This window comes from Eretmochelys imbricata, chromosome 13 (assembly GCF_965152235.1).
Source record: "Eretmochelys imbricata isolate rEreImb1 chromosome 13, rEreImb1.hap1, whole genome shotgun sequence".
NCBI lineage: Eukaryota > Metazoa > Chordata > Testudines > Cheloniidae > Eretmochelys > Eretmochelys imbricata.
In genome coordinates this window covers 21181748-21206372 of record NC_135584.1, presented here as the reverse complement: position 1 = coordinate 21206372, position 24625 = coordinate 21181748, and the positions used below count along the sequence as shown (strand labels likewise).

At 45.1% G+C, this 24625-nt stretch overlaps 1 protein-coding gene across 2 annotated transcripts in view; it reads left to right on the top strand.

Annotated features, from left to right (window-relative positions):
- PLCG1 (phospholipase C gamma 1) overlaps positions 1 to 24625 on the top strand; it is a 94714-nt gene that overhangs the window by 18814 nt on the left and 51275 nt on the right. For both annotated transcript variants that reach the window (XM_077832305.1, XM_077832304.1), the window contains exons 2-4: positions 20878 to 21030; positions 22168 to 22261; positions 22977 to 23024. In XM_077832305.1, the coding sequence (XP_077688431.1) occupies positions 20878 to 21030; positions 22168 to 22261; positions 22977 to 23024 (295 nt within the window). The remainder of the gene's footprint in view (positions 1 to 20877; positions 21031 to 22167; positions 22262 to 22976; positions 23025 to 24625) is intronic.

Sequence of the window (24625 nt, the reverse complement as noted above, 5' to 3'; positions counted from 1 at the left end):
CCCGTAGACGTCTTTTGTTCTGTACTGCCTGGCAGATATTTATTAGCAAGGGACTCAAGCCTTTGTGTTCAGATCTAGATCCAGACTGGGACATTCCCAGAGTTCAGGGTGAGTGGGGAACTCTGGTGTTCCAGGTTGGTCCCATCTCGAGTATCTTATGATATTTGCATAGCACCTTCCATCCCAAAGGCATATACCTGCACACACTGTGTATGCATCCACTTCTGGGGTGGGGCTAAGAGGACTATAACAGCCATCTAACTGCACACGTCAACCAAATACACTAGCTTAGAGCAAACGCTGATTTGTTTTCTGATGGCTCCATTAATAGAACTCCTACTGGGTACAAATCTGCCGGCCTTATTCATGTTGTGAATGCAAGAAGTCCAAGTGTAATCTATTTATGTACCTGGCATCCCTCATAGTAGTATTAGTGCCACGATTAATGTATTTATCTTCACAATACCTGTGTGATCTTAGGACAGTGGTTTTCAACCTTTTTTCATTTGCGAGCCCCTAAAACATTTCGAATGGAGGTGCGGACCCCTTTGGAAATCTTAGACATAGTCTGCGGAACCCTGGGGCCCACGGACCACAAGTTGAAAGCCACTGAGCTTGGGAAATACTGTGCTCCCTATTTTTACAGATGGAGAATGGAGGCCCAGAGAGATTGTGACTTGCCTAGGGTACTGGAATCCTGCGACAGAGGTGGCAGCTGAACCTGGGTTTCCTGAGTCCCAAAGCAAATGTCTTTACCTGAGTCCGTGCTATCGCTTGTGCATTAAGTTAGAGTGGCAGAATCTGACCGTCCGTTCAGGAGAGCACTCGCGTTACTGGGGACAGTGCTGGGATGGTTATTCAACTGCAGAACAGAAGGGGGAGCTTGTCCATTGCATTGCACTAAAATAGCAGCTTTTCCTTGTTAATTTTTATTTCTCCTTGAAGGGGGAAGGATTGCTGGGTTTGGGGCTTTGCAGACACTAGAATCCAGAGATAACTTCCTCTTAGCGGTATCTCTCACCCAGGAAGAACAAGGATGTGTGGGGCCTCAACTGGGTTACTCTTGCCCCTGTTTAATAAACCAGACAGCTAACAACAGGGGGGCTGGAACAATTTGTATCGTGGGGATGCTGAGAGCAATTGAAGCAAACTGTAAACCCTGTACAGGATGGAAACCACTTGAAACCAGGGGGTGCAGGAGCACCTCCAGCATCTATGGCTAACAATATGGATATGCATGTCCTTGAGAAACTCAATAGCACTGGTGAACCAAAAAATGCTGAAGACTGGTAGGGGAATAGGTGTAGTGCTGGTGAGGAAGCGGTAACCCCAGTGCTTTCTAATCCTCCATCTGCAAGCTATGGATTAATTATTTTTTGAATTAGATCTCTGTTATTCTGGCACTGCCTGATTTACGGTAGAGGAAGGTGCGCAGAGTTTGGAGGCTGAGCTATTGTAGCTTTTAAAACCATGTAAATGTTAGTGGGGGAGACGTGATCCCCATCTTTAAAAATCTGATTCAAAACCTCTCCACTCTGGTTTATAATACGTGCTGAGGTTATTTCTCTCTTTATTTTGAATGAGATGGAAAAGGTAGGTCGTGGTGCCTCATGGCTATTAAAGATCTTACAACACTTTTCTTAAGAGCAGTGATGTTAATTCCAGCATCCTAGCCAAATTCAGAATCAAGTAGTCACTGCCTACCTAAATTCCCTTTGCAGTTACAGTTGGATGTGGTATTCTTTACTTCCTGACCTGGGCCGCTGTTCAGTGTTGCTGTGCACTGTTGAGCATCTTCTGCCTTCTACCCCAGAGGTGGCTGCATGGTGGGTCACTTATGCATAGATAGTACACAGGCTGCAAAGCCCCTGGGAATCTCTGCAGATGGAAGGGGCTATGTCAATGTGAGATGAGGGTAATATAGGGCTCAATACTGCAAGGTACTAAGCACTCTGGCCCAGCCAAGCAAAACATGTAAGCACATGCTTGACTTCAGGTAAACGGTTCCACTGAAGTCATGTGTGGAGTGTTTTCCAGGAGGTGGGTGATTTTGTCTAATGTAAGGAACTGGCGTAAGCTAACTTGATACAAGGACAGATGTGATCAGTTTTAAGTGTCTCCATACAGGGGTTTGAACCTAGCTTTATGATATTGCTCTAAAATCTGATTTTTAGTTCAACTGGTGCATCTTTCATGTATAGACAAGGCCCATATGTCTGACATGTCAGACTTCTAATGAAGCATCACCCAGAAAACTGCAACATTCCCTTTTCCACACACACCCTGTTAACGCTAACTGAGGAGAAACTTACCACTGGGTTAATTATTTGTTCCTCTTATTTCTACCAAAATATATTTCAAACCATACCACATTTTTATTTTCTTTCTCACTTCATGGTCCTTCCCAGGAGATTGTCTTTCAAATCAACCTGTCAAGCTATGGGGAAATTTTAAAATTAACATGCAGTCAGTGCTTTGGTTGAATGTGGGGTGTCCTAAAAGGTTCAGATGTTGTGTACCTGGACATCTTTGTATCATGGAAATTATGTGCCGGTTGGAAGAGTTTTAAATTTGAAATAACTTTAAGGACGATACAGTTTTCTTGCAACCAGAGATTGATTTTAGAAGGGGTACAAGGGGAAGACTGGGATAAGCTAATTCCTTCTAATTAAACCCACTTTAAGTGGTGGGTGATATTTCATAGGTAGGGCCCTTTGTTTTCGGTTTTTATTTTATTTAATTTTCCCCAGGAATTTATCCATGTTTAATACTACAACAGCCAAAAAGGTGCAAATCTGTGCAAAAAAGTTATTAATTTTTCTGGATAAATATTGGGGTTTATTTTGGTGGATGGAAGGACGGGGGGAAAGTGTTCAGTAGATTAATGCTTTGATGAGTGGAAGTCAATGTAGTTTGCTGCAGAACTAAAATAGAACTCAAAACACAATGCCACCTCTGAGTTTAAGAAAACAATATTTCTAATCCCAAATAAAACTTTTCCTTTGAATGAACAGTTTACTGTTGTAGACTTAGAACTATTAGCCTATAAATATTTACATTTAATAATTGGGCCACACCATTTGCAGCACAGACACTCAACTTCATCCTTTTCTCCTGTTTGTTTTTTTTAAACTTTTGAATACTTCCTTGTGTTCTGACACGTAGTCTGAGACAGATTTTCGTTTTCTTCCCGTTTTAGTGTGTCAAAACTTTAAACTGTTATCTGCTAACTGCTTGAAATGTGGGCATGAGATTCATCAGCACGTTCAGATTGGCACTTACTTCAGAGCTTGCATGCCTGCCTCTTTGTTTGTTGTGTGTATCTTCTAAACTAATACACAGCCTTACTTCAACAGGCAGCTTTGCATACGCAGAGACTAACGTATTATCGTAACACATAGAGCTCATGTAATGTATCGTATTTTCCTAATAAAACAAGTGATTTTTTATATATAGAATGATACAGAAGTAGGGTAAAAATTGGGGAAAAAACCCGCATAATACTTTTTAGTAAAACCCGGGATTTTTTCGGTCAAAATTGGTTTAAACTGAAAACGACGGGGCTTATTCGTGGGTGACAGAATTTTGGGTTACAAGTTCAGTGCACAATTATATAACGAGATTGAGTTTGCCAGTTTCTATTCAACCTGTATCCATGATGGATTCTCTCTTTTAGAGATCCATTCCAGTACTGGTCTAATTTGTGCCATCCCAGAGTATCTTTTGAAATGTGGCAGAGCCAGGCCTCCCATCTCAATTTGGTGGTCCAGCCATTCAGTTTTGATTCTTGGTTTCTGATTTGACCATAGGGATCTTTGAATAACTTTTTAAAATTTCTTAAAGCAATGTACTGTCTTATTGTAAATGACCCAAAATATCAATAACTAAAATCCATCCCCCCAAAACAACCCTAAACCCATGTCAATTGAGGCTAAGGAATGATGTCTAAAAACTTGACGGTATAATGGGCTTAGGTAAAGCTGATTTCTCTGTGAGGTCAAATGTTGACTTCTTTATTTAAGTGCTTGCCTGACTCTGAAAAGCCAATCAGTGTAATTATACTGTGGTGTAAAGGTTAACATCATCCAGTTAGTCTGACTTGGAGACAGGAAATCAGTACTTGTGCTCTAGGGATCCTTCCTTATGGGTAGGGCAGCCTAAGCACATATAGTAAAAAAAAGGCAGAGAAGACTAAGGCTATAGGTAGGTGGGGTCCATGAGACTAGCAGAGGCTGACATTAAGCATGGTTGTGGTTTGTTATAACCTGACCACTTCAAAGAAATTTTGTTCACCAGTACACAGACTCCAAATCTGACCTACCCTAATGTGGGATTCTGCCCTGTAAGCTGGCAGCAAAAAATGGTACTGTGGGACTCTCTGCATGTTGTGTCTCATTGAGTCCATGTTGGATTGGCTCAGATGACAAGGTGTTTGTTTTAACATCAAGCTGGGCTCTTTCCATCTCATGAGTGCAAGAAAACTCTCTCTCCAGGGTGCTCATATGGCCCCAATTATCCTAGTATCTGAGCTCCTCATGATCTTTACCACACTTATTCTCACAACACTCCTGGGAGGTAGAACAGTACTATTATCCCCATCTTGCAGATGGGGGACTGAGGCACAGAGAAGCTAAATGACTGGGCCAAGGTCATACAGGAAGTCTGTGGCAGAGCGTGGACTGGAACCCAGGTCTGCTTAGGTTAATGTCTTAACCACTAGACCATTCTTTTTCTCACCTCTCCTGTAATGTCTGTGCTGGGTTACATCTGTGCAGCCCCCTGCATGCTAATGGCTTTGAGTTGGCATTTCGGAGGTCCAGATTGGAAGACAGTGGATTGCACAGGTATAAATGAACATAAGAATGGCCATACTGGGTCAGATCAATGGTCCATCTAGCCCAGTAACCCAGGAACCTGTCTTCCCACAGGGCCAATGCCAGGTACTTCAGAGGGAATGAACAGAACAGGGCAATTATCAAGTGATGCATCCCCTGTTTTCCAGTCCCAGCATCTGGCAGTGAGAGATTTAGGGACACCCAGAGCACGGGGTTGAGTCCCTGACCATCCTGGCTAATAGCCATCAATGGACCTATCCTCCGTAAATTTATCTAATTCTACTTTTAACCAGTTATACTTTTTGATTTGATTAAATTTAAATTTAAATCATGATTTAAATCACTAGTCAGGAAGACTTGATTTAATCATGGATTTCTACATAAAAGTGCATTCTTGTTGGTTGTTATAACCTCAATACATATTCTTTATAACTCAGAGGTAGATGTAGGTTTCATTTTTAGAAGGTACACACTATAAATTTTTAAGTGATTTATTTTGAAAACTTTTCAAATTAGTTTTACAGTTATATCAGAAAATGAATGATTGTTTGGTTATTTCATTTACCAAAGATAATTGAAGCAGATATTTATGAAGTCGTTGGGAGGTGAAGTCCAGTTCAACAGGTTAATCATTAATATTTGGAGGATTTTCTTGCCATGCTGTATTAGAAGGAGAACATCACTAGACAGACATTTAAATTGTTTTATTTAACTAAAACAACAACGTTATGTATTTTGGATTTTTTTCTTCAACAGCAAACACATAATATTTTAACAAAACATGCATATGCATTCTTGAATTTAGTTAAACATTCAAGGTTTTTAAAATCAGGTTTGTTTTTGCTAAAATTGTTTTTAACTAAAATAGTTAAATTAAATGTTTTTTGTTTTTGTTTTTTAAATTAAATCGACTATGTCAGCCAGGTCAACATGAGAAACTTAAAATATTGGCTTCTGCAGCCAACTCAGTCGTCTTCACCTTCATTTTCCTGTTTTTTCATAATCTGGAAAAGAAAAACAAGCTTTCCTGCTTTTTCAGGTCCCAAACGATTTCTCAGTTTGGAATGAAAGAAAGAAAATATTCTTTCTACACTGGCAGAAGAAGCTACTGCTGTTAAAAGTGAGATTATCACTTCAACAGGCTCTGAATCCAAGTGCTTAAGTGACTTCCACCAGTTCACTGGTGTGACTTTCTTTAAAACATCATCAGCAAACATATATGTCTTGAATGGTTCACCCTTAGCTCTGAAGTTTATTATAGTTGGCATTATGGAGGGATGATTGCTGGATGTCCATGTCATAGCCAACTCCTCTTCTTCGGCAGTTAAGGTTTGACCCTGGTACTGAGTATTGAGAATATTTGCAGGAAAATGAGCTGGAGATCATGCTTGTCTCATTAGTTTTTTTAATGGTTGTAATTTAACTCTGTCATTGCATATTTCTCTTTTTAAGATCTCCCTCAGTTCCTTCCAAATTTCAACAGCGTCAGCAATAAAACAGCGATTTCCCTGCATTTTGTGCAAGGCTACGGAAATAGGCTTCAGGGTATTCAGCATGTGTTTCACATTTCCCTTAAGCCCAGTGTCGAGAACTTTGGCTGTGACGGTGCCATCTATTTTTTCACGATTTTGTTCACAAACTGTCATCAGATGAGGCCAGTTCTTGATACAATACTCAAAACAGTCCACTCCTGAGTTCCATCGCACGTCTTGTGGGAGAGTTCGCTTGGTTCCTCCCACTTTTTTCAGAGCAGCTGCTGCAAAGTGGTTGTTACGGAAGTATTTTGCAATTTCAACAACATTAGCCTTTATTTCTGGAACACTGAAGTCTTTGCCTAGGAGTTGCAATAAATGAGCACTGCAACCGTATGTTGTTCGCTTGGGACTCTCTTCACACTCTTCTAAATAGTTTCTTCTCATCTTGGATATATTTGCAGCATTTTCTGTGACCAAGCTGCGTACTAGACATTTGACTTTTTTTCAGTGTTTTATAGCTTTTACTGCTACTTCTTGTAAGTATTCTGCTGTGTGTGCGTTTCCTGATGTATCAATTGTTTCTGTAAGGAAGACATTCCCTTCTTCTGTTGTCATACAAGCACATACAACAGGATCATTGCGGACATTGCTCCACCCATCAAGACTCAGGTTAACAATTTTACCCTCTAGACCTTTTGCACACTGCTCAATTTCTCTTTCATACGCTTCATCCAGCAATTTGCCTGCGACATCTGCTCTGTTGGGTGGACTGTATCCTGGTCTTCATGACTGAACCATGTTAATAAAGTGTGGATTCTCAATCATACGGAAAGCAGAGTTTGTTGCATAAACAAACCGGGCAATTTTTTCATCAATTAACTCTTTTTGTAATCTGCTGGTTCTTATCACAAACTTATTTATGGTTGTTTCTGGATGATGGAGATTTTTTTCCCTTTTTGCTACAGGTGAAATACTGTGGCTATGTGACATACATGGTGTAACTGAAACACTATCATTGGCAGATAACTCTGAAACTATGGAAAATGATGGTGATCTTGAAGGTGGATAGTCTTCAGAATTCTGTATGTTGAGGATGGATTCTCCTAAACAATATAAATCAATACAGTTATTTAATTATTATTACCATACTGCTCATCTAGTATTACTCATTGCATTCGCTGACACTCAGTACTACTTTAAAGGTGAAACTATAAAAGGAAGATCTGCCTATTTCAGCTTTTTATTTTTTATCACAACTGCATCTAAAACGATAGTACCATAGAGTAACAACTATATATTTTGCTCAAACATGAGAATTCAAGAATAGTCCAGAAGGAAGACAGGCAGTCCTTAAGAAAGAAATATGAAATAAAAAAGTTTACCAACCTGAAGATCCTGCATGTTCAGACATGTTCCTTTCATCATCTTCAGCGCTGCTTCCTCCTGAGAAGGAACACTTCTCATGATGTTGTTTCATTTGGGCAACCAGGCCTTGCATTTCTTTGTTGCACTGTTTGCATTTTGCACGCATGCCTGTCTTACCCACAGGTAGAGGAACTTCATTAAAATATTCCCAAACTGGGTCTCTTTTACAGCCTGCTGCCATTATAGGTTTTCCCTTTTAGTGAGAGAATGGTTTGGTAGATCTCAAATCAATGAAGGCTACACTCAGAAAGACCTCAAGACTTCTGGAATATGCTGCTCAAACAGTTTCACTGTTGTTTCTACTGCCTGTCCCTCCCTTCTCATATTTATTTCCAGACTTCTTCTCTTTGTCCAGATCTATTCCGCCCCCAACAATCTTCTATTCATTGAACTTTTTGAAACTTTGCAATTTTAGAGAGAGGTAAGGGATTAACTCTGTGTACACAAATTTGCAGAGGGACAATAGGGTTGAGGTCTGTTATTTCTCACCTCTCTGTATTTTATTTATTTAAAAACATTTTTGCTGTTAACAAGCACGTTATCTCTGGAGACACAAATTCACAGTTTGAGAACTGCAAAATTAAGCATCTTTGATGATATCTCCTAGACTGAGGCCTGAGTCCCATTGGGTAGATAGAAAGATTAACCTAAATAATCTATACAGAAGCCCCTGGAACCCCATAAAATTGAGTCCCTAATCCATGAACTGTTGGAACTTATTTACAAAACTTTTCTTAAACATTATATGCATATATTGTCTCATACTATAGAATTAGAATTTATAATCCCTATTCCATGATGAGATATCTTTGAGCTACAATATAGTATCTTAATTAAAACTATCTTTAGCTAGGTTTTTTCCTCAAAAAGCATTTTATCAAAAAAATCTGATTTAAATAAAAATAAATAAATAATTGATTTCTATCCACCCTGCTTTTGGCATTCACAACATCCCCTGGCAACAAGGTTCACAGGTTGACTGTGCGTTGTGTGAAGAAGTACTTACTTCCTATTGTTTTTTTCTTTCAGCCTGCCGCCTATTAATTTTATTGGGTGACCCCCTGGTTCTCATGTTCTCTGCACCAGTCATGATTTTATAAACCTCTATCTATTCCCCCTTAGTCATCTCTTTTCTAAGATGAACGGTCTCAGTCTTTTTAATCTCTCCTCATATGGAAGCTGTTCTGTACTCCTAATCATTTTAATTGCCTTACTCTGTACTTTTTCTAATTTTAATACTGTGTATCTTTTATGAGATGGGGTGACCAGCGCTGTATGAAGTATTCAAGGCTGAGCGAACCATGGATTTCTTTAGTGTCATTATAATATTTTCTGTCTTATTAACTAATATTCCTAACATTCTGTTAGCTTTTTTGACTGCCATTGTACATTGAGTAGATGTTTTCAGAGAACTATCCACGGTGACTCCAAGATCTCTTTCTTGAGTGGTAACAGCTAATTTAGACCCTCTCATTTTGTATATGTAGTGGGGATTATATTTTCCAGTGTTCATTGCTTTGCATTTATCAACACTGAATTTCATCTGCCATTTTGTTGTCTAGTTACCCAGTTTTGTAAGATCCCTTTGTAACTCTTCAGTCAGCTTTGGACTTAACTATTTTGAGTAACTTAGTATCATCTGCAAAATTTGCCACCTCACTGTTTGTTTACCCCTTTTTCCAGATCGTTTATGAATATGTTGAACAGAACTGGTCCCAGTGCAGATTCCTGGGACCCAGCTATTTACCTCTCTCCACTGTGAAACTGACCATTCATTTGTACACTTTGATTTCTATGTTTTAATCGGTTACTGATTCATGAGAGGACCTTCCCTCTTATCCCATGACTGCTTACTTTGCTTAGGAGCCTTTGGTGTGGGACCTTGTCAAAGACTTTCTGAAAGTCCAAGGACACTATATCCACTGGATCACTCTTGTCCACATGTTTGTTGACACCCTCAAAGAATTCTAATAGATTGCTGTGGCATGATATCCCTTTACAAAAGCCATGTTAACTCTTCCCTAGTATATCATGTTCATCTGCGTCTGATAATTCTGTTCTTTCCTACAGTTTCAACCAGTTTCCCTGGTACTGAAGTTAGGCTTACCTGCCTGTCGGAGGCGATGCATGGGGTGAGGCACCACAAGGTCATGTCTGTCCTGTCCCCACTTCCATCTCCCCCCCCTTCCCCCCCCCCCCCCCCCAGATTTCTGCCTTCCATTTAGCACAGAGGTTTTCAAACTGTGTGGTGGCCGTAGGGGGATGCGCCCCACAGTTTGAAAACGGTCACGTCCTGCCAGGAACTGGTGGGAGCTGCTTGGGTCCCTGGCTCTCTGCACTGTGGGAGCCCGCCTGCCTTGCTTCCCGAGCTGTGCCACCCCTGCATGGCCAGGCGCTCCCCCTGCAGGACGGGGAGCACAGCTCCTAGCTGCACCCCGATGTGCTCTTGCCTCTCCCCCGAAGGAGACGAGCACCAGCTGGCAACGCCCCCTGGAGCTGGCCCCTGCCCACGGAGCCCGTCTGCCACGAGATGCTCCCCGAGGTGCTTGTTAGCTGGTGCTCCTGGCTCCGCTGCGGTTCCTCAACCCAGAGGTGACATGTGGAGTGGTCACATGCCCACCTCAAATCTTTAAATTGTGCCCCCCCGCCCCCTCACTCATCAAGAGTTACTCGTTGTCTCTGCAGCTTGTAATTCCCAGGATCACCTCTTGAGCCCTTTTTAAAAAAATTGGCATTTCATTAGCTATCCTTCGGTCATCTGGTCCAGAGGCTGATTTAAGTGATAGGTTATGTACCATGGTTAGTGGTTCTGCAATTGCATATTTGAGTCCTTCAGAAGTCTTGGGCGAATCTCACCTGGTCCTTATGACTTATTACTGTTAAATGTATCCATTTGTTCCACTACCTCCTGTAATGACACCTCAATCTGGGACAGATCCTCAGATTCATCACCTAAAAAGAATGGCTCAGCTTTGGGAATCTCCCTCACATCCTCCGCCATGAAGACAGATGCAAAGAATTCATTTAGCTTCTCCACAACAGCCTTGTCTTCCTTGAGTGCTGCTTTAGCACCTTGATCGTCCAGTGGTCCCACTGATTGTTTGGCAGGCTTCCAGCTTCTGATGTACTTAAAAAAAATTTTTTTTCTGTTAGTTTTTGTGTCTTTTGCTAGCTGCTCTTCAAATTACACTAGGTGCTGTTGGCATTAGCATGCCATAAACATCTTGTTGCTGAGGACATGAGAAGGGAGGAAATTAAGATTCTGGAAACCTTTGTGGAATTAAGAAAACATCATCACCCATCTCTGTGAAGCTAAACTTGCCCTGATCCACCCAGCACAAGGTTCCAGGACAAGCTGTGGACCTGACTTACAAGGAAAGCTTCAGGAACAAATATAAATGCTGTACGAACTGTAAAGAGAGAGCTTTCAACCAGCCCCAAGCAGTGCTTTTTGAGAGCAGTTCCTGGGGAGGGGAGTTTGGATGGATTGTAGGAATTCGACTGGTCCATAGAAGGCTTCAAACTTCTTCCTAGGGGGTCAGGTCAGGTTAGACACGACATGAGGGGGAGCTGATATGGGGCAAAACTCCGAAAGCAAAGTACAGTAGCCAGGTGTCAATGCTGTGGTAAAACACTGATATGCCGTCACCTAGTTTGAGAATTGGACTCTCTCCATGTGAAGAGACAATGGGCACTACTTCACATCTCCATTCACGGATAGAGAGCTTCTTAAGACCTCAGTCAAAGTTAAGGACCCCTGGATGGGCTTTACTGACGTCAGCGACAAAGACACTGACTCTGCTGTGCTGGCATGGTTGGGCCAAGCTACTTGGAGACTCGTGTTGGCTCCTGCTGAAGTGGGAGCCAGCCATGCGCAGCTGAGTGGAATTCAGAAAACCACCAGTGTGCATCAATCCTTGGTCACCATCTGCGTGTGGCTCACTCTGCTGCTCCCAAGGAGGCTAGAGACTCAAGGGGAGGACATTGTGGTTACTCAGCCACCAGCAGGTGATTTGGCTTCCTTCTCTGCCTCCTCCCTCTTTACTGATCAGTGCCCTGGGACATTGGCTGCAGGCTCTTTTGAGGCCAGTTTTACATAGGAAACCAGCACCAAAGGTTTAGAAACTCATGATGACTGCAGTCTGCCATCACTTTGATCCGAGGTAAATTTGGGTTCCCAAGCCTGGTGGGTAACTGTGTGTGTCTGAGTGGATCATCTCTCTGGTAGTGTGATGCGGGGCCTTGGCGCTTTCCATGCTGCGCAAAACGAAGAAGCCAAGGTCTCTGCCCCAGCATATCTACAGTGTAATCCAGCCAAAGTGTGTGTGAGGGGCCAGTCAAATTTATGTAAACATACTTGCTAATTTACATATATTTGACTATTCTTGGCCTGTTGGAAAACAAAGGGTGTGTTTAAAATAAATTTTCCCCATCTTCAGGCGCAGATGGTCTGTCCTGCCCCTGCAGCAAGGTCAGGGGCAGCTCTCTCCACTTTCTTCAGGGGACATGAGCCTCTCTTGTCCTCTGGAGTTCACCAGCACTCCACTCCTGGAGCTGCCCCACATCTGCCTTCAGCTCTGTTCCTCCTCCTCTGAGATCTGAGCCCCCTTTTCCCTGTCTCATCTTGCCACCCAGCTCTCTGCTCCCCTCTTTCCTCTTGGCTGACCCCTCTCCCATGGATGCTGATTGACATATGACTAATGCCTGTCAATATTTTAAAGACCAGAATCATCCATTACCTGGCTGAAAGAGACTCTGGACAACGGGCATCTCAAAAGAAGTCAATCTTCCTGGACAGGACCCATTGCTCTCTTCCTCCTCTGCCTGGTGCAGCGTCATGGTCATAGTTGTGGCAGCCAGCAGTCAGATCTTGGAGCAGGCCTGAGAAAACCACCCGCCTCCCCACAGTCTGAGTTTAGGCAGGTTTGCCTGCAGTTTGCCCTGCTGCGTGCTGTTCTGATGAGCAAAGGGGTGACTGCTGCTTCCTGGGGCAGGATGTTGTTAAAGTCAGTACCCCGACCTGCTTGCCAGAATGGAAGAAGTTGGGAGGTGGCGTAAGCAGGTAAGCTGTGCCTGGAGTGGCACTTGAGAGGCTAAGCAAAGCTGGGGTGAATCTAGTATTAGGCTTTCCATCCTTGAACATGTTCCCCAGAGTTGTTCCCTGTTCCAGAATCACTGGAAAGTGTCCAGATGGCACCAGTCTGGCTAGCTTCTGTTTTCTGTTTCAATCCCCTCCACCAGTCCAGGTGTACGCTGCCGCCCCCCCTTCCCTCCCCCAGCACAATCCTCCGACCCAACCACCCTCTTCCAGTTAATAAAGCTGCAGGACTCGTTCTGCTCATCCCAAGAATGCAGGTGCTAACAAGGCTTAGTGAAAGTGTAAACAAACCCAAGCGTGAGGGATCAATAACCTCTGGCCAACGCATTCCTTCTGGAAAACAGGCTCAAGCTTGCAGTCTGCGGAGAGGCTCTGGGCTTCCTGTTTCCCTTCAGGGTGGGTGACTGGTGTGTGTTTGTTTATTTGTGGCTCTTGTGAACTGAGGTGGGAGCGGATGGGGTTTATTTTATTGTCAGATGGGATGTGACAGTCACTGCTAGGGGTGGGAGGGACAGAGGAGGGCAAAATCCTTGGGCTGGAGGATTCTCCTTGGGGGAGAACCGAGGCATGAATGTAAGGGGCTGCGGGAAGCACTGAGCATTCTTGCCCTCTATCTGTTGATATGTATGGGGCTGATGAAGCTTAGATATGGACAGGAAAGTAACCCCTAAGTCATGTCGGCATCTTCCCTCTTTGGGAGGATACAGAAGGTTTGGGTGGATGGATGCTTATCAAATGGAAAGGAGACAGAATCATTCAGGAAAGCGTCTTGGATGTTCCTTCACGTGTGCACTTGTTCTCCGAGGAGTATCTTCCTCGCAGCGTGTGACGGGCCCAGGGAAGTTCTTGAGCTGCTAGGGGTGGCGGATGAGTAGAGCCCTGAAAAGTGGGTACTCTGCTGCTGCATGGTACAAAAGAAGCTGCTGAGAAGGGAGAAGAGAAGTTGTATGTGCCAAGCCCCACAGCCTGTTCCCGCGTTCTCTCCAGGTGCACATGCAGGAGTGTCTGTGCGGTTGAGAGAGGGCAGAACAGGCAGCAGTGAGCAGCTCTACACTCGGGGCTAGCAGTCCTCACACTGCTCCCTCGTGGGAGCAGAGAGAGACCAGTTTGTGCCGTGAAATCAGTTACTCCCAGAAGAGTGGGTGCTTGGGTTTCTGAGAAGCTTCTGGTTTGATTGGCTGTTCTCCCAAAGCGTTATATTTGCATGAATGCAAGTGTCAGGTTTGCACTGAGACCCCGGCTTTCTCCGCACTGACAGAGGCGTGGGGTTTTGTTTTGTTTTGTTTAAAGTGAAGTAATTAACGCAGGATAGTTATCTCGCTGCAAAATCTGAATGGAGACAAAGCAGTTGTTGTGTTTTACTGCAAGGCCTATAGGTGAGGTCAGCATGATACTGGCTGTCTGGGTTGACCTGCTCTAGTTTATCACACAATGCAACTGTGATTTGTCTCCACTCTGTTTTTAGAGCAGGACAGCTAATGCGCATTGGTGATCCCATGGTAAAAACTGACCTTTTCAGCCAGTGAAGACCAAGCTGCTGAGTTTCTTCTAGCCACATCCTGTAGTTAAAGTCCTTCGCAGGAATTGCCTGTAGCCCTTCACTGTGGCTCTCTTAAGCCACGCTGGACCATTACTGTGCAATGCTGCAGTATTGAGATGACCAGATGTCCTGATTCGATAGGGACAGTCCCAATTTTTGGGGCTTTTTCTTATATAGGCACCTATTACCTCTCACACCCTGTCCTGATTTTTTACACTTGCTATCTGGACACCCTATGCGGTGTCATCTTGAAAATGGATAAAACCCTGTAAAGAGCCCAGTAAAATACATTGAGCTGAACTCTCCAGGGAGTTACTTCTGATTTGAAATTAGTGTGACTGAGAGCAGAGGTTGGCTCCTTGCGCATTAAGTACTGCGTCAGGGGGTGGACGGAAGAATGAACAATATAGAGAGCTTTTAGGCAAACCATATCTTCGCTGCTGCTCTTCAATACAAGGAAGGCCCCCCATGTTTTAAGGAAGAGGCCCTGAATGGAATTCCCCTTGTATTGCAGACTGTGGGTGGTGATGACATTGGTAGGTAGACACATGGAAACAGTGTGTTTGGAAGAATTATTTTTGGAGCTGTTAGTCCATTTGATTTATATATATATATGAAGTTTGGTGCTCTGTGTCGACTCAGTTGACAGTGCTGTTGGGATTCTTGTGACTAGACCAAGATGGTGGGTCTACTTTGGCTGAAAAGGAGGTGGGAAGAGAAGTGTTACAAAGAGCTTCGTACAGTCCTGAGTGGGAGAACTGATCCCCTGCCACTCTCTGGGAACTGGCAGGAAGGCGAAGGTTGTGGGCTGGGGAGTCGTTAACAGTTCTTACTACAGGCTAGCTGTGTCCTATGACAAACAGGAGGCACACGGCGGTGTACGCCAATCAACTTCAAAGCGGTATCTAGCCCTGTCAAAAATATGGGTTCTTCCAAGACAGCTGGGACGGATGGCAACCCTAAATGGTTGAATCAGCAGTTGGGGGATCAGTCGCACCCTTCTTCCTTTGGGGTGTTTCACTGAAATGTGCGTGCATGTATAGGCGTGCAGTGACAAATGGATCCAAGTGGTGGCCTCTATTTCCAATCTTGTTTTAATGATATTTATAATCCACTCCACCGGTAACAGATGAAGAGTCACTCCCAAGTTACTTGAGTTGCAGTTAGCAAGGTGTTCCTTGCCGTGGTTTGATACATGGTCAGGAGTGAGCACGCTTGTTTGCTGTTCAGCCCAGAGCCTTCCATCGGTGCTGCTGTTGGCTGGCGTGTCAGATTTCCACCCAGCTAAATAAACTGCTCGAAAATGAAGGGACATGTTACTCCCCTGTCTGTGCAGCGAGTGGAGTTTCACCAGGGTAGAATTACAGCCCACGTTTGCTGTAAGCTGTATTCTGAATTGCTTGGAAACATCGGGTGTCTAGAAAATGTGACTCACAAATGTCATTATTTGGTTCCCCTGAGGATTAAAGAAACACTTTTCCAGGAAGCAACTGGTTCTTGTTTTCCGAGGGTAATCAAAATCCTTTCCCAGAATCTGCTTTGGGGAGGACAGGCAGTGAGGTGTCCCCTTGTCATTCAGATCCAGCCAGTCTATCTCCATTTACAGTGAACTTAAATAGGGCACAACTTAAATAGGTCACATCGAATTTGAAACCTCGCCACCCTTTTCCTTGTTCTAGATGCTGCCTTAAAGCGAGATCACTTGTCTGGGTGTGTTGAGAGGACCGTAGCTGGGATGTTCTGGCCCTCCATTCAGTGTTGGGACGCCTCCTGGCTTGCACTGTGTCCCAGCAGCATGACGCTGGGGCAGCCGAGTCTGAGGTGGTGAGGATTTCCACAGCCGTAAGCCTGTTCTTGTGCCCCAATCAGTCTGATCCTGCAGGCTGTTGGCATTCATTATAGCTGTGTGCTGTCTTCACGCTGATATGGTTTGGGCATTCAGGTTCTGACGGAAGTTTAACATGCCCCATTCCGCTGCTGCCTTTCCGCTGGACCCTTTGCCTGGGGGAAACAGGCTGACGTACCAGCTGTTCATAACCTGAGATGAATGATCATATATGACAAATATAAGAGCTGTACCGTGAGATTCCTGGTGCGAGCATCTGAAGTCTGCCCATGTCTCGGGTCCAGCCACAGCAAGTGGGATTCCACTAAATTATCGAAGGTTTATAATGATGAGCCCCCAGATCCAAGAAATAGCTGTTGTCAGTCATGCTGGTGATTTTGGTGATGTGGGAATCTGTTATTTTGTCAACGGGCTGTGAGAGGGCCATGATTTTCAGTCACTGCCACCTTCATCTAGGGTTGCTTCCTTCTTAGATTTGTCGTGTTGTACAGTCATCTCCATGTCCCATAATGATACTCTTGTGTCTGCCCCAGAGCAAAGTTGAGATTTTCTGTGTGAGCCAGATCCAAAGCCTGTTGAACTTATGTAGCAAGTGAAGGTTAGACCCTATAAAAATTGGGACAGGTGGTCACCCTGTATCCTCCTTCCATCTCCCTCCTCACCTGATCCTAATCAGGGGCTTGTATTTCTTTAAATGCTTCATGACAAGGATTTCAGTTAGGGGTTTGTTTTCGGTGGTTGAAATGATCTCCAGAGATTTTTGCTTTTTGTACTTTTTAAAAAATATTTGCTCTCTGGTAGCTGCTGAGCAGTAAAATACGAGAGTTTTCCTGTTGGGTTGTGGGGAGGGTTCCTTTCTGGAAGCAGGACAGACCTTGGATTCAGTGAAACCTCTCTCTGGTTCTGGAGGGAATAAGCCACAATTAGAACGCGGAAGGTTTTGTTTTGTTGGTTCCTACATTGTACTTTTCCTGTGGCCTGTTGAGTGCCGTCCAGATGTGTTTGGTATTCAGCCGTATCTGGCTGGGGGAGGGCCAGGGAAATGTGCTGGTGTTGCATTATTGTAGACAGTGGCTCTGGCAAGCTGAGCTTGCAGCTTTGCAGATGTATACAAACGTGGAGACTGCACTTGGGCACCTGGCACCACCCGGGGAGGCAAAGGCAGCGATTCCTATTCCTAACTCGACTCGCTAGGGAATCCATGCAAGGGAGGCATGGACAGAAGTGGCCTGTGTGATCTATTTTGGGTGGGAATGGTTGTAGGGAAGAGTGAAAGGGACACTGGCCGGTAGTTTAAACCAAAGAATATGATGGTTCTAAAAACAGCCCCTAATTAGGAGAGGAACAGATTCTAAATACATGGCGGCTCCAAGGCTATGGAACTTTGTTAAACTGGACTTGATTAAACTGAACTACAGGTTTTATGACAGGTTTCAGAGGAGCAGCCGTGTTAGTCTGTATCCGCAGAAAGAAAAGGAGGACTTGTGGCACCTTAGAGACTAACCCATTTATTTGAGCATAAGCTTTCGTGAGCTACAGCTCACTTCATCGGATGCATTCAGTGGAAAATGTATTTTCTTTTTACAGGTTTTATGTTTATTTCCATAATTTCAGGGGAGGAAAAACCTTATTTATACTATTATTATTATTTATTATTTGTTTGTTCTCTTGAAAAAAAACCTACAGCCCTAAATAGTAAAATGATTCTAAGATGCAGTTAAACTTGGGGGAGGGGGCCAAACTGTTTGAAAATGTGACAATGAAGTGTTCAGGAACTCCAAATAATCTTAACTCTGCCCCTGTATCCCACTGCTCTTGTATATTATCCATATCTGGCAGATGAGGAATGCTAATGATTGAGTACGGCAATTTGACAAGGCTTCACATTGGTTGTGTAACGGACACAAATAGTTCTGTATCTTTTGCGGGTGAAAGTGCCATTCATTGTGTGCCACATTCATTCTACTCTGTCTGGAAGAGCTAAGGTGCTCATGTGTCCCAGTTTGGTGAGTGATATACTTACAGTTAGGTTTGTGGTCACTGTTGCTAGAGTGGATGGGATCAAAGTGGTTGGCTATAGAGGCTGGGCTGTAAGACTTACAGTGTTAATTACCCTCCCCTTCATGTAACACATGGATTCTCAAATTGGGTGGTGGTGGGGGGGGTGTCACGTTATGATCACGTTCCCTTTTTTATGGCCAGGCTTGAGGAGGAGGGTCCCAAAACACTTTTCTGTTGTAACACGAGGTCACTGCATAGAAAGGTTGAGAACCACTTACAATGTGTGGAATAGTGATACTTGTAGAGGTGCCGGGGATGGCAATAGATGTGGCTTTTCAACTTCCGTTGAAATGATGGCTCTGGACTGTGTGTGTGTGTGTGTGTGTGTGTCTCTATATATATATTAGTCAGTAAGAGAAAATCGTGATAAGATCTTGACTCTATTTGGAAAGGTTTTGGTGTACGTGTAGGGTAAGGGCCGAGACGTTAGCCTAGCAATCTTGGGAAGGGGCTGAGAACTGGAGGAGAAAAACAGACTGTGGTCCAGTAGGAATTGTCTGTAGTGGGCAATCGGTGCAGAGGATGGTATGTCAAGTATCAAATGGCGTAGCAGAAGGTTGCAGCTTTCATGGCAAAGCATTGTGGCAAAGCATATATGCAGGGTAGACTGTGTCGGACATTTTGGCAGGGATTTGGAAGCCGCGTGAAGGCCCGTTTGCAGTAATTTACCCCTGCGTTTCCATCCAAACGTAACTTGAAAAGTAAATTTCAACCTGGCTTTGCTTTCACATTTTTAAAAAAGGTCTAAGAATCTCCCTGTCCCGCAAATTATAGATTTGAACTTTAAAACTGCAGCTTAACTAAACTGGGTGGGAGGGTGTTTGAGAATTTGGGAGTGTGGGAGTTTCTCGAGAATTTTCCTCTCGATGAGTGTAATACATGATCAGTGACACCTTGGTGTATATGTTTGATCTGCCTGGATTTTGATTCGTGTATTAAACTATGTCCAGTTCAGATCTTTTTGACCCTCTTCCATACTGTCAGTTCACGAGCAGGCTTGCTAAAGTTCACAGCTGCGTGATGAACTCTAACAGAGTATGAGCAACCAGGGTTTATAAACCCAGTGGCATTCTCAAAGTGTAGAAAGTGTTGTCCCGACTATGTCCAAAGCTAACCCACCAGACTTCACAGCAATAGCCAAAGGCACCATCCTTGTTGATTTCAGCGGAGTAAGCCAAGTTTAGAGATTCTAGGCCAAACCATGTTTGATGGATGACCTGAATGAGGAGGGGGTTGTGGGGAAAGAGAGTTGTAAAACATTTAAAAGTACAACCTCAAGTAGCCCCTGCATGAACAGAGCTGGTGGATCTCAATCCAGTAAGAAGGGATCTCCCCACAGAAATTTCCACCACCACAGCTGACCCTAGCTGAGAGTCTCTTAGCTGAGAAACCAAGGACTGAACAAGTCCCGGACATTGCAATGTCCTCTCAACCCCTTCGAGGGCAGGGCTAAGGTGCACAGCTGGGGTGAGAGGAAGCTTGCACTCAGCCGCTGGTGCTGGCTCTGCAAGGCTCTGTAACCCCCGTGAATGATAACAAGCCTCTTGAGGGGAGAGGCAGGTCAGGATAAGAACAAGGAAGGGGGTTAAAATAACTAGGGGCCAAACGCTCCCTGTGCCAGGCTTGGAGTAGGAGGTAATGCCGGGGTTGTTGGGAGGAGTCCTCCTTTGCCACTTCTCCAGGCTGTGGAGCAGCAGTGGAATGGCTCCGAGTCTGCTACCTGTAGTGCTGAAGCTGAGCTAGGCCCAGCTGCTGTTGCTCCCTGGCTCTGTAGGATCCGCCAGTCCCCACCTCACTGTGCGGAGGTGTAAAAGAAAACTGGTGAAACACAGACACTCCTGTTGCACAGGATCATTAAATTGCCCCCACACCACCATTCCTGCCTTGGCTCCTTGTCCTTCCACAGAATGGAGCGGGATTTACTGCAGGTGAAGCAATGATGAATGGTTTTATAAAGCAGCCTCCGCATCCCTGCCCTTCGACTTATCCAGGCAAATGCAGTTTAGGTCATGTCTGGGTTTTCAAAGAGTTAGGTGCCCAACTCCCTTAGGCCTTGTCTAGCACCAACAGCGTGTAATGGCTGCTAATGTCACCTGTGTACCCAGACCCTTGGATAATGATAGTCACGTTATCGGTGCCCTTCCCTGGGCCTTCTCTAGTGACTAAGGGATCCTGGGGGCTTTCCAACAGCCATGACGCCAATGAAAAGTGCAAGCCGCAGGGTTACCTAGAGAGGGCAGCCTACCTTCACAAGCCTAGGGATAGCATGTATCTGTACAGCTTCAGAACACTGAGTGGCCATTTACTAAGGAATCCTCCAGACACCTTTGTGAGCTGGCTAGGATTAATCACAGCCAGTTTTGCAGAAGGGAAAGCTGAAGTGAAGTGATTTGGCTGAGGTCATGCAGGAATCAGTGGCAGAGCAGAGAAATTCAACTTCAGCCTCTCCAGTCCTAGGCTAATGCCTAACAATTGGGCATGCTCTCCTCTCCCCTGTTCCCTCCTTCATTGGTGTGTTTGAGAACTCAGATACCCCATGGCTGTTCTGCTACATTTTCAGTCCTCTCATTCCCTTTTCCTTCCTCTTTTCTCCCCAGTCGATATTCGTGAAATCCAAGAGATTCGTCCAGGAAATAATTCCCGAGATTTTGACCGATACCAGGAGGATCCCTCTTTCCGGTCAGACCCGTCTCACTGCTTCGTCGTCCTCTATGGAATGGAGTTCAGGCTGAAAACTCTCAGCCTGCAAGGTGGGCAGTCCCTTCCATTAGCTTTGGATTTGCAGGGTCATTTTGATTGCATGCTCCTCAGGGCAGGGACTATAGTTTACCTGTGTGTTTTAGCATGCCCAGTTCTGCCCATCTGTCAACACAGTATCCAAGCTTTGGGGATACTTAAATATTAAATGAAGATGATGAGGGTGCTTGAATGCCACTAACTTCAAATATTCTTTTCACCTTTCTTATTGCTTGTTTACTGGAGCCAGTTGCACCAATTTAACTTAAGATCAGTGCCAAAGGCAGTGTAGGTGTTCTCATTTTGGTTTAAGGGTGGCTTGTTTCAGATTAGCATAGGTCAGTTAGGAGCAGGTTTAAACTCAAACTGAGACAAGCCACTCCAAACAGCTTCCAGCAGTGCTTTCGCTATATTGGTTCACAAACCAATGTAAGTTCAATCGGTGCACCTTTCTCCTGTAGACAAGCCTTGGTGGGCAGCCGTACTGGCTTCTGCATGTGCAAGACAATTGTGCCTTCTACACAACGATTGCCAGAACACACAGGGAGAGAGATGTTATTTTCTAGCTTCAAAGAGGATACAGCAAACAATGGGGAGGTTAAAAAGAAATCCACGCACATTCTAAAAATAGCTGTCGCTTACGTCTCCAGAGCAGCTGAAATGTCGCTCCTTGAAAACAAACAGGCCCCAAAAAACACCCAAGGCCTCGTCAGCGAGGTGGCTTAGAACGCCGAGCATGGAGGTGAATAGGAACTGGCTAGTCGTGTGTATTGAGAGAGATGCGGGCGAGAGCTTAGTAGTGAGAGCTGATGGCTGGAGACAATCTCACGGGGAGAACTGCTGTCTGAGGGAGACGTTACGGGGCGCTGTAGAGGCTCGGAGATCAGCAAGGTGGGAGTTACTGACAATGCAGGGAAGGGATGGGCCCAAGAGGGGAGAACAGATAGCAGTGCTGTATTTTTTTTATATTCGGCAATGGATGGTGAAGCAGGGGTTGACACGGATCCACCTTGTGGTGATGTTTAGGCCCCTGGCCTGGCTGGATCCACTTCCTCGTGCCATGCTGCAGCTGTGCCGGGGCTTCCTCCGTGGAAGCCAGGGTCAGTGCGGCTGCCTCGTATCTTCACGGACCCTGTTCTTTATTTTCACAGCCACATCCGAGGATGAAGTCAACATGTGGATCAAAGGGTTAAACTGGCTGGTGGGGGATACTCTCAGGGCCTCCACCCCTCTGCAAATCGAAAGGTAAGGCAAGCCTCAGGGAGGTGAGGGGCTAATGACAGCAAGGCGGGCACAGGGCAGGCAGCCGCTCTGCTGCTTTGGTCCAGTTTATCCTCGGAGCCCTTCTCCGCCAATGCACTTCAGTCCTCGCCCTCCTCCCTTTTTCTGTGGCTCCAGACACCATGGTCTGCACCAAGACGGCTGTCTGTCCTGCCCTGCCCTGCAGCATCCCAGCAACCCCACCCCGCTCTGGCAAAGCATCCGCATCCTCAGTGGCAGCATCGCCTTTTCCAGGCACGCTTTTGTGCTGAGTCAATTGTGTGGGAGCTTCTGGGAGCTGAGTAAGGAGCCGCTTAGAGCTTAGGCTGAGAGAGGCCCTCCTCATTCCACTTGTGATCTACAAAGGGTTTGAGCCCAGAACTCCCTAAGTGAAAGGTTTCATTGCATTGACCTGCTGTGGTACGTGATCTTCCACTCGCTCCATGATCAGGATGCGCCTGATCCTGCCTGCCAGTAGGAGTGCTGGGTGCATAAAAAATGTCAGAACACAGGTCTGCAGTGAGAAACTAACCTGCTTCCCCCGGGTGCAGCCAGGCATTCTGATGGGAGTTGGGGGATGACACCAAAGGGAGTTGAGGACAGTTCAGTACCTGGCAGAATTAGGCCTGGAGAGAGTGTTTGATACGGAGCAATCAAGATTTATGAAGTAAAACGACTGTGTGTGTGTGTTTCCTTTCAGGTGGCTCCGGAAGCAGTTCTACTCACTGGATCGCAACCGAGAAGACAGGTAAGGAGAGAGGAGCTCTCGTTTGCACAGATTTATGTATTTAGAAAAGTTGGGCCTGTTTTACTCAGTGCTCAAGTCTCAAAATTGAAGATGTCTCAGGTGCTCCTCACTGGGCATAAACTGTGAAATGCATTTAGAAACCAAACGTATAATAAGGGCATTTGCGCACCTCCTCCTGGTGCTGTCCCTCCTTCTAAAGATCAAAACTAAGAGCTTGGCTACAGAAACATTTAGTTGGTGTCAAGCTGGGGTGTAAATGTACCTTGCACTAGCCTGCCGTGCACTAACTGTCCATGTGGATCTTGCTGAAAGTGCATTAACAATTCCTTAGTGAGCTTTGATCTACCCTGCTTCGGCATGGGACTAGCTCAAAGCTCACTAAGGAATTGTGAATGCATGAGCAGGATCCACAGGGACCATTCATTTCAAGGCAGGCTAGTGTGGGGTTGATTCACACCCCAGTTCATCGCAAATGAAATATTGGTGTAGACAAGCCTTGCAACTCTTACTCTGGTGAGCAATTCTGTTGAAGTTCATGGGGCTTGCTGATCTGAGTGAAGCTTGCTCATCTGAGCTAGGTTTGTAGAATCAGACTCCTAACTTGTAACACTGACAGCATATGGGCTTAGTGTATTGGTGTTTCCCTCTGACTTTTAAAGGGCTTTGTCAGTTTTAGCTGAAGTCCAAAGCGTAGGCTGTGTGGAGTTTTTTAAGAGGCTTTCTATACCCTAATAGGAGTCTAAATCTTTTCATGGTTATTTGAAATACTCCATGTAAACAGTTTTTGTTTTCTATTGACCCTGTGGAACTCCTTGCCAGAGGATGTTGTGAAGGCCAAGACCATAACAGGGTTAAAAAAAGAACTAGATTAAATTCATGGAGGATAGATCCATCAATGGCTATTAGCGAGGATGGGCAGGAATGGTTTCCCTAGCCTCTGTTTGCCAGAAGCTGGGAATGAGCTACAGGGGATGGATCACTAGATGGTTACCTGTTCTGTTCATTCCCTCTGGGGACCTGGCACTGGCAGAAGACAGGATATTGGGCTAGACGGACCTTTTATCTGACCCGTAGGGCCATTCTTATGGCCCGTTCCCTGCAGTTAGGAATGCAAAACACCAGGGCATTGGGGTCTTCTGGGAGCCAGCAAGGGAAACTGAGCCATGGAGCCCCAATTGTCTCTGCTCAAAGAACCACACCACACGAAGCAATATACAGTAGCAAGAGCCCAGTAGGTACTAAAACATTTTATTTTTGTTACTCTCCCCGCCTCTCAGCCCCCATCACCCCTTTGTTTCTCACCCACTTGGCTTGTCTTTTAGACTGTGAGCTCTTTGGGGCACGGACTGCGCCATTGACAGTGTGTTTGTGCTGGTCCCCTCCTGGTTGAGGTCTTTTGGTGGGACTCCCTCCTCGCCCTCCCCTACCGTGAGGAGGGCTGATCTGAGGTCTGGGCACCCTGTAAGCCCTGCTGGGATTTCAGTGGTGTGTAGATCTGTGCACAAAGGTGAATTTCGCCGAGTGAGAGGAGCTTTGCCCTCTGAACTCCGCCACTGCTGACATGAGTTTAAATGGGTACAGTGTTCTTTTTCAGTCTGCCC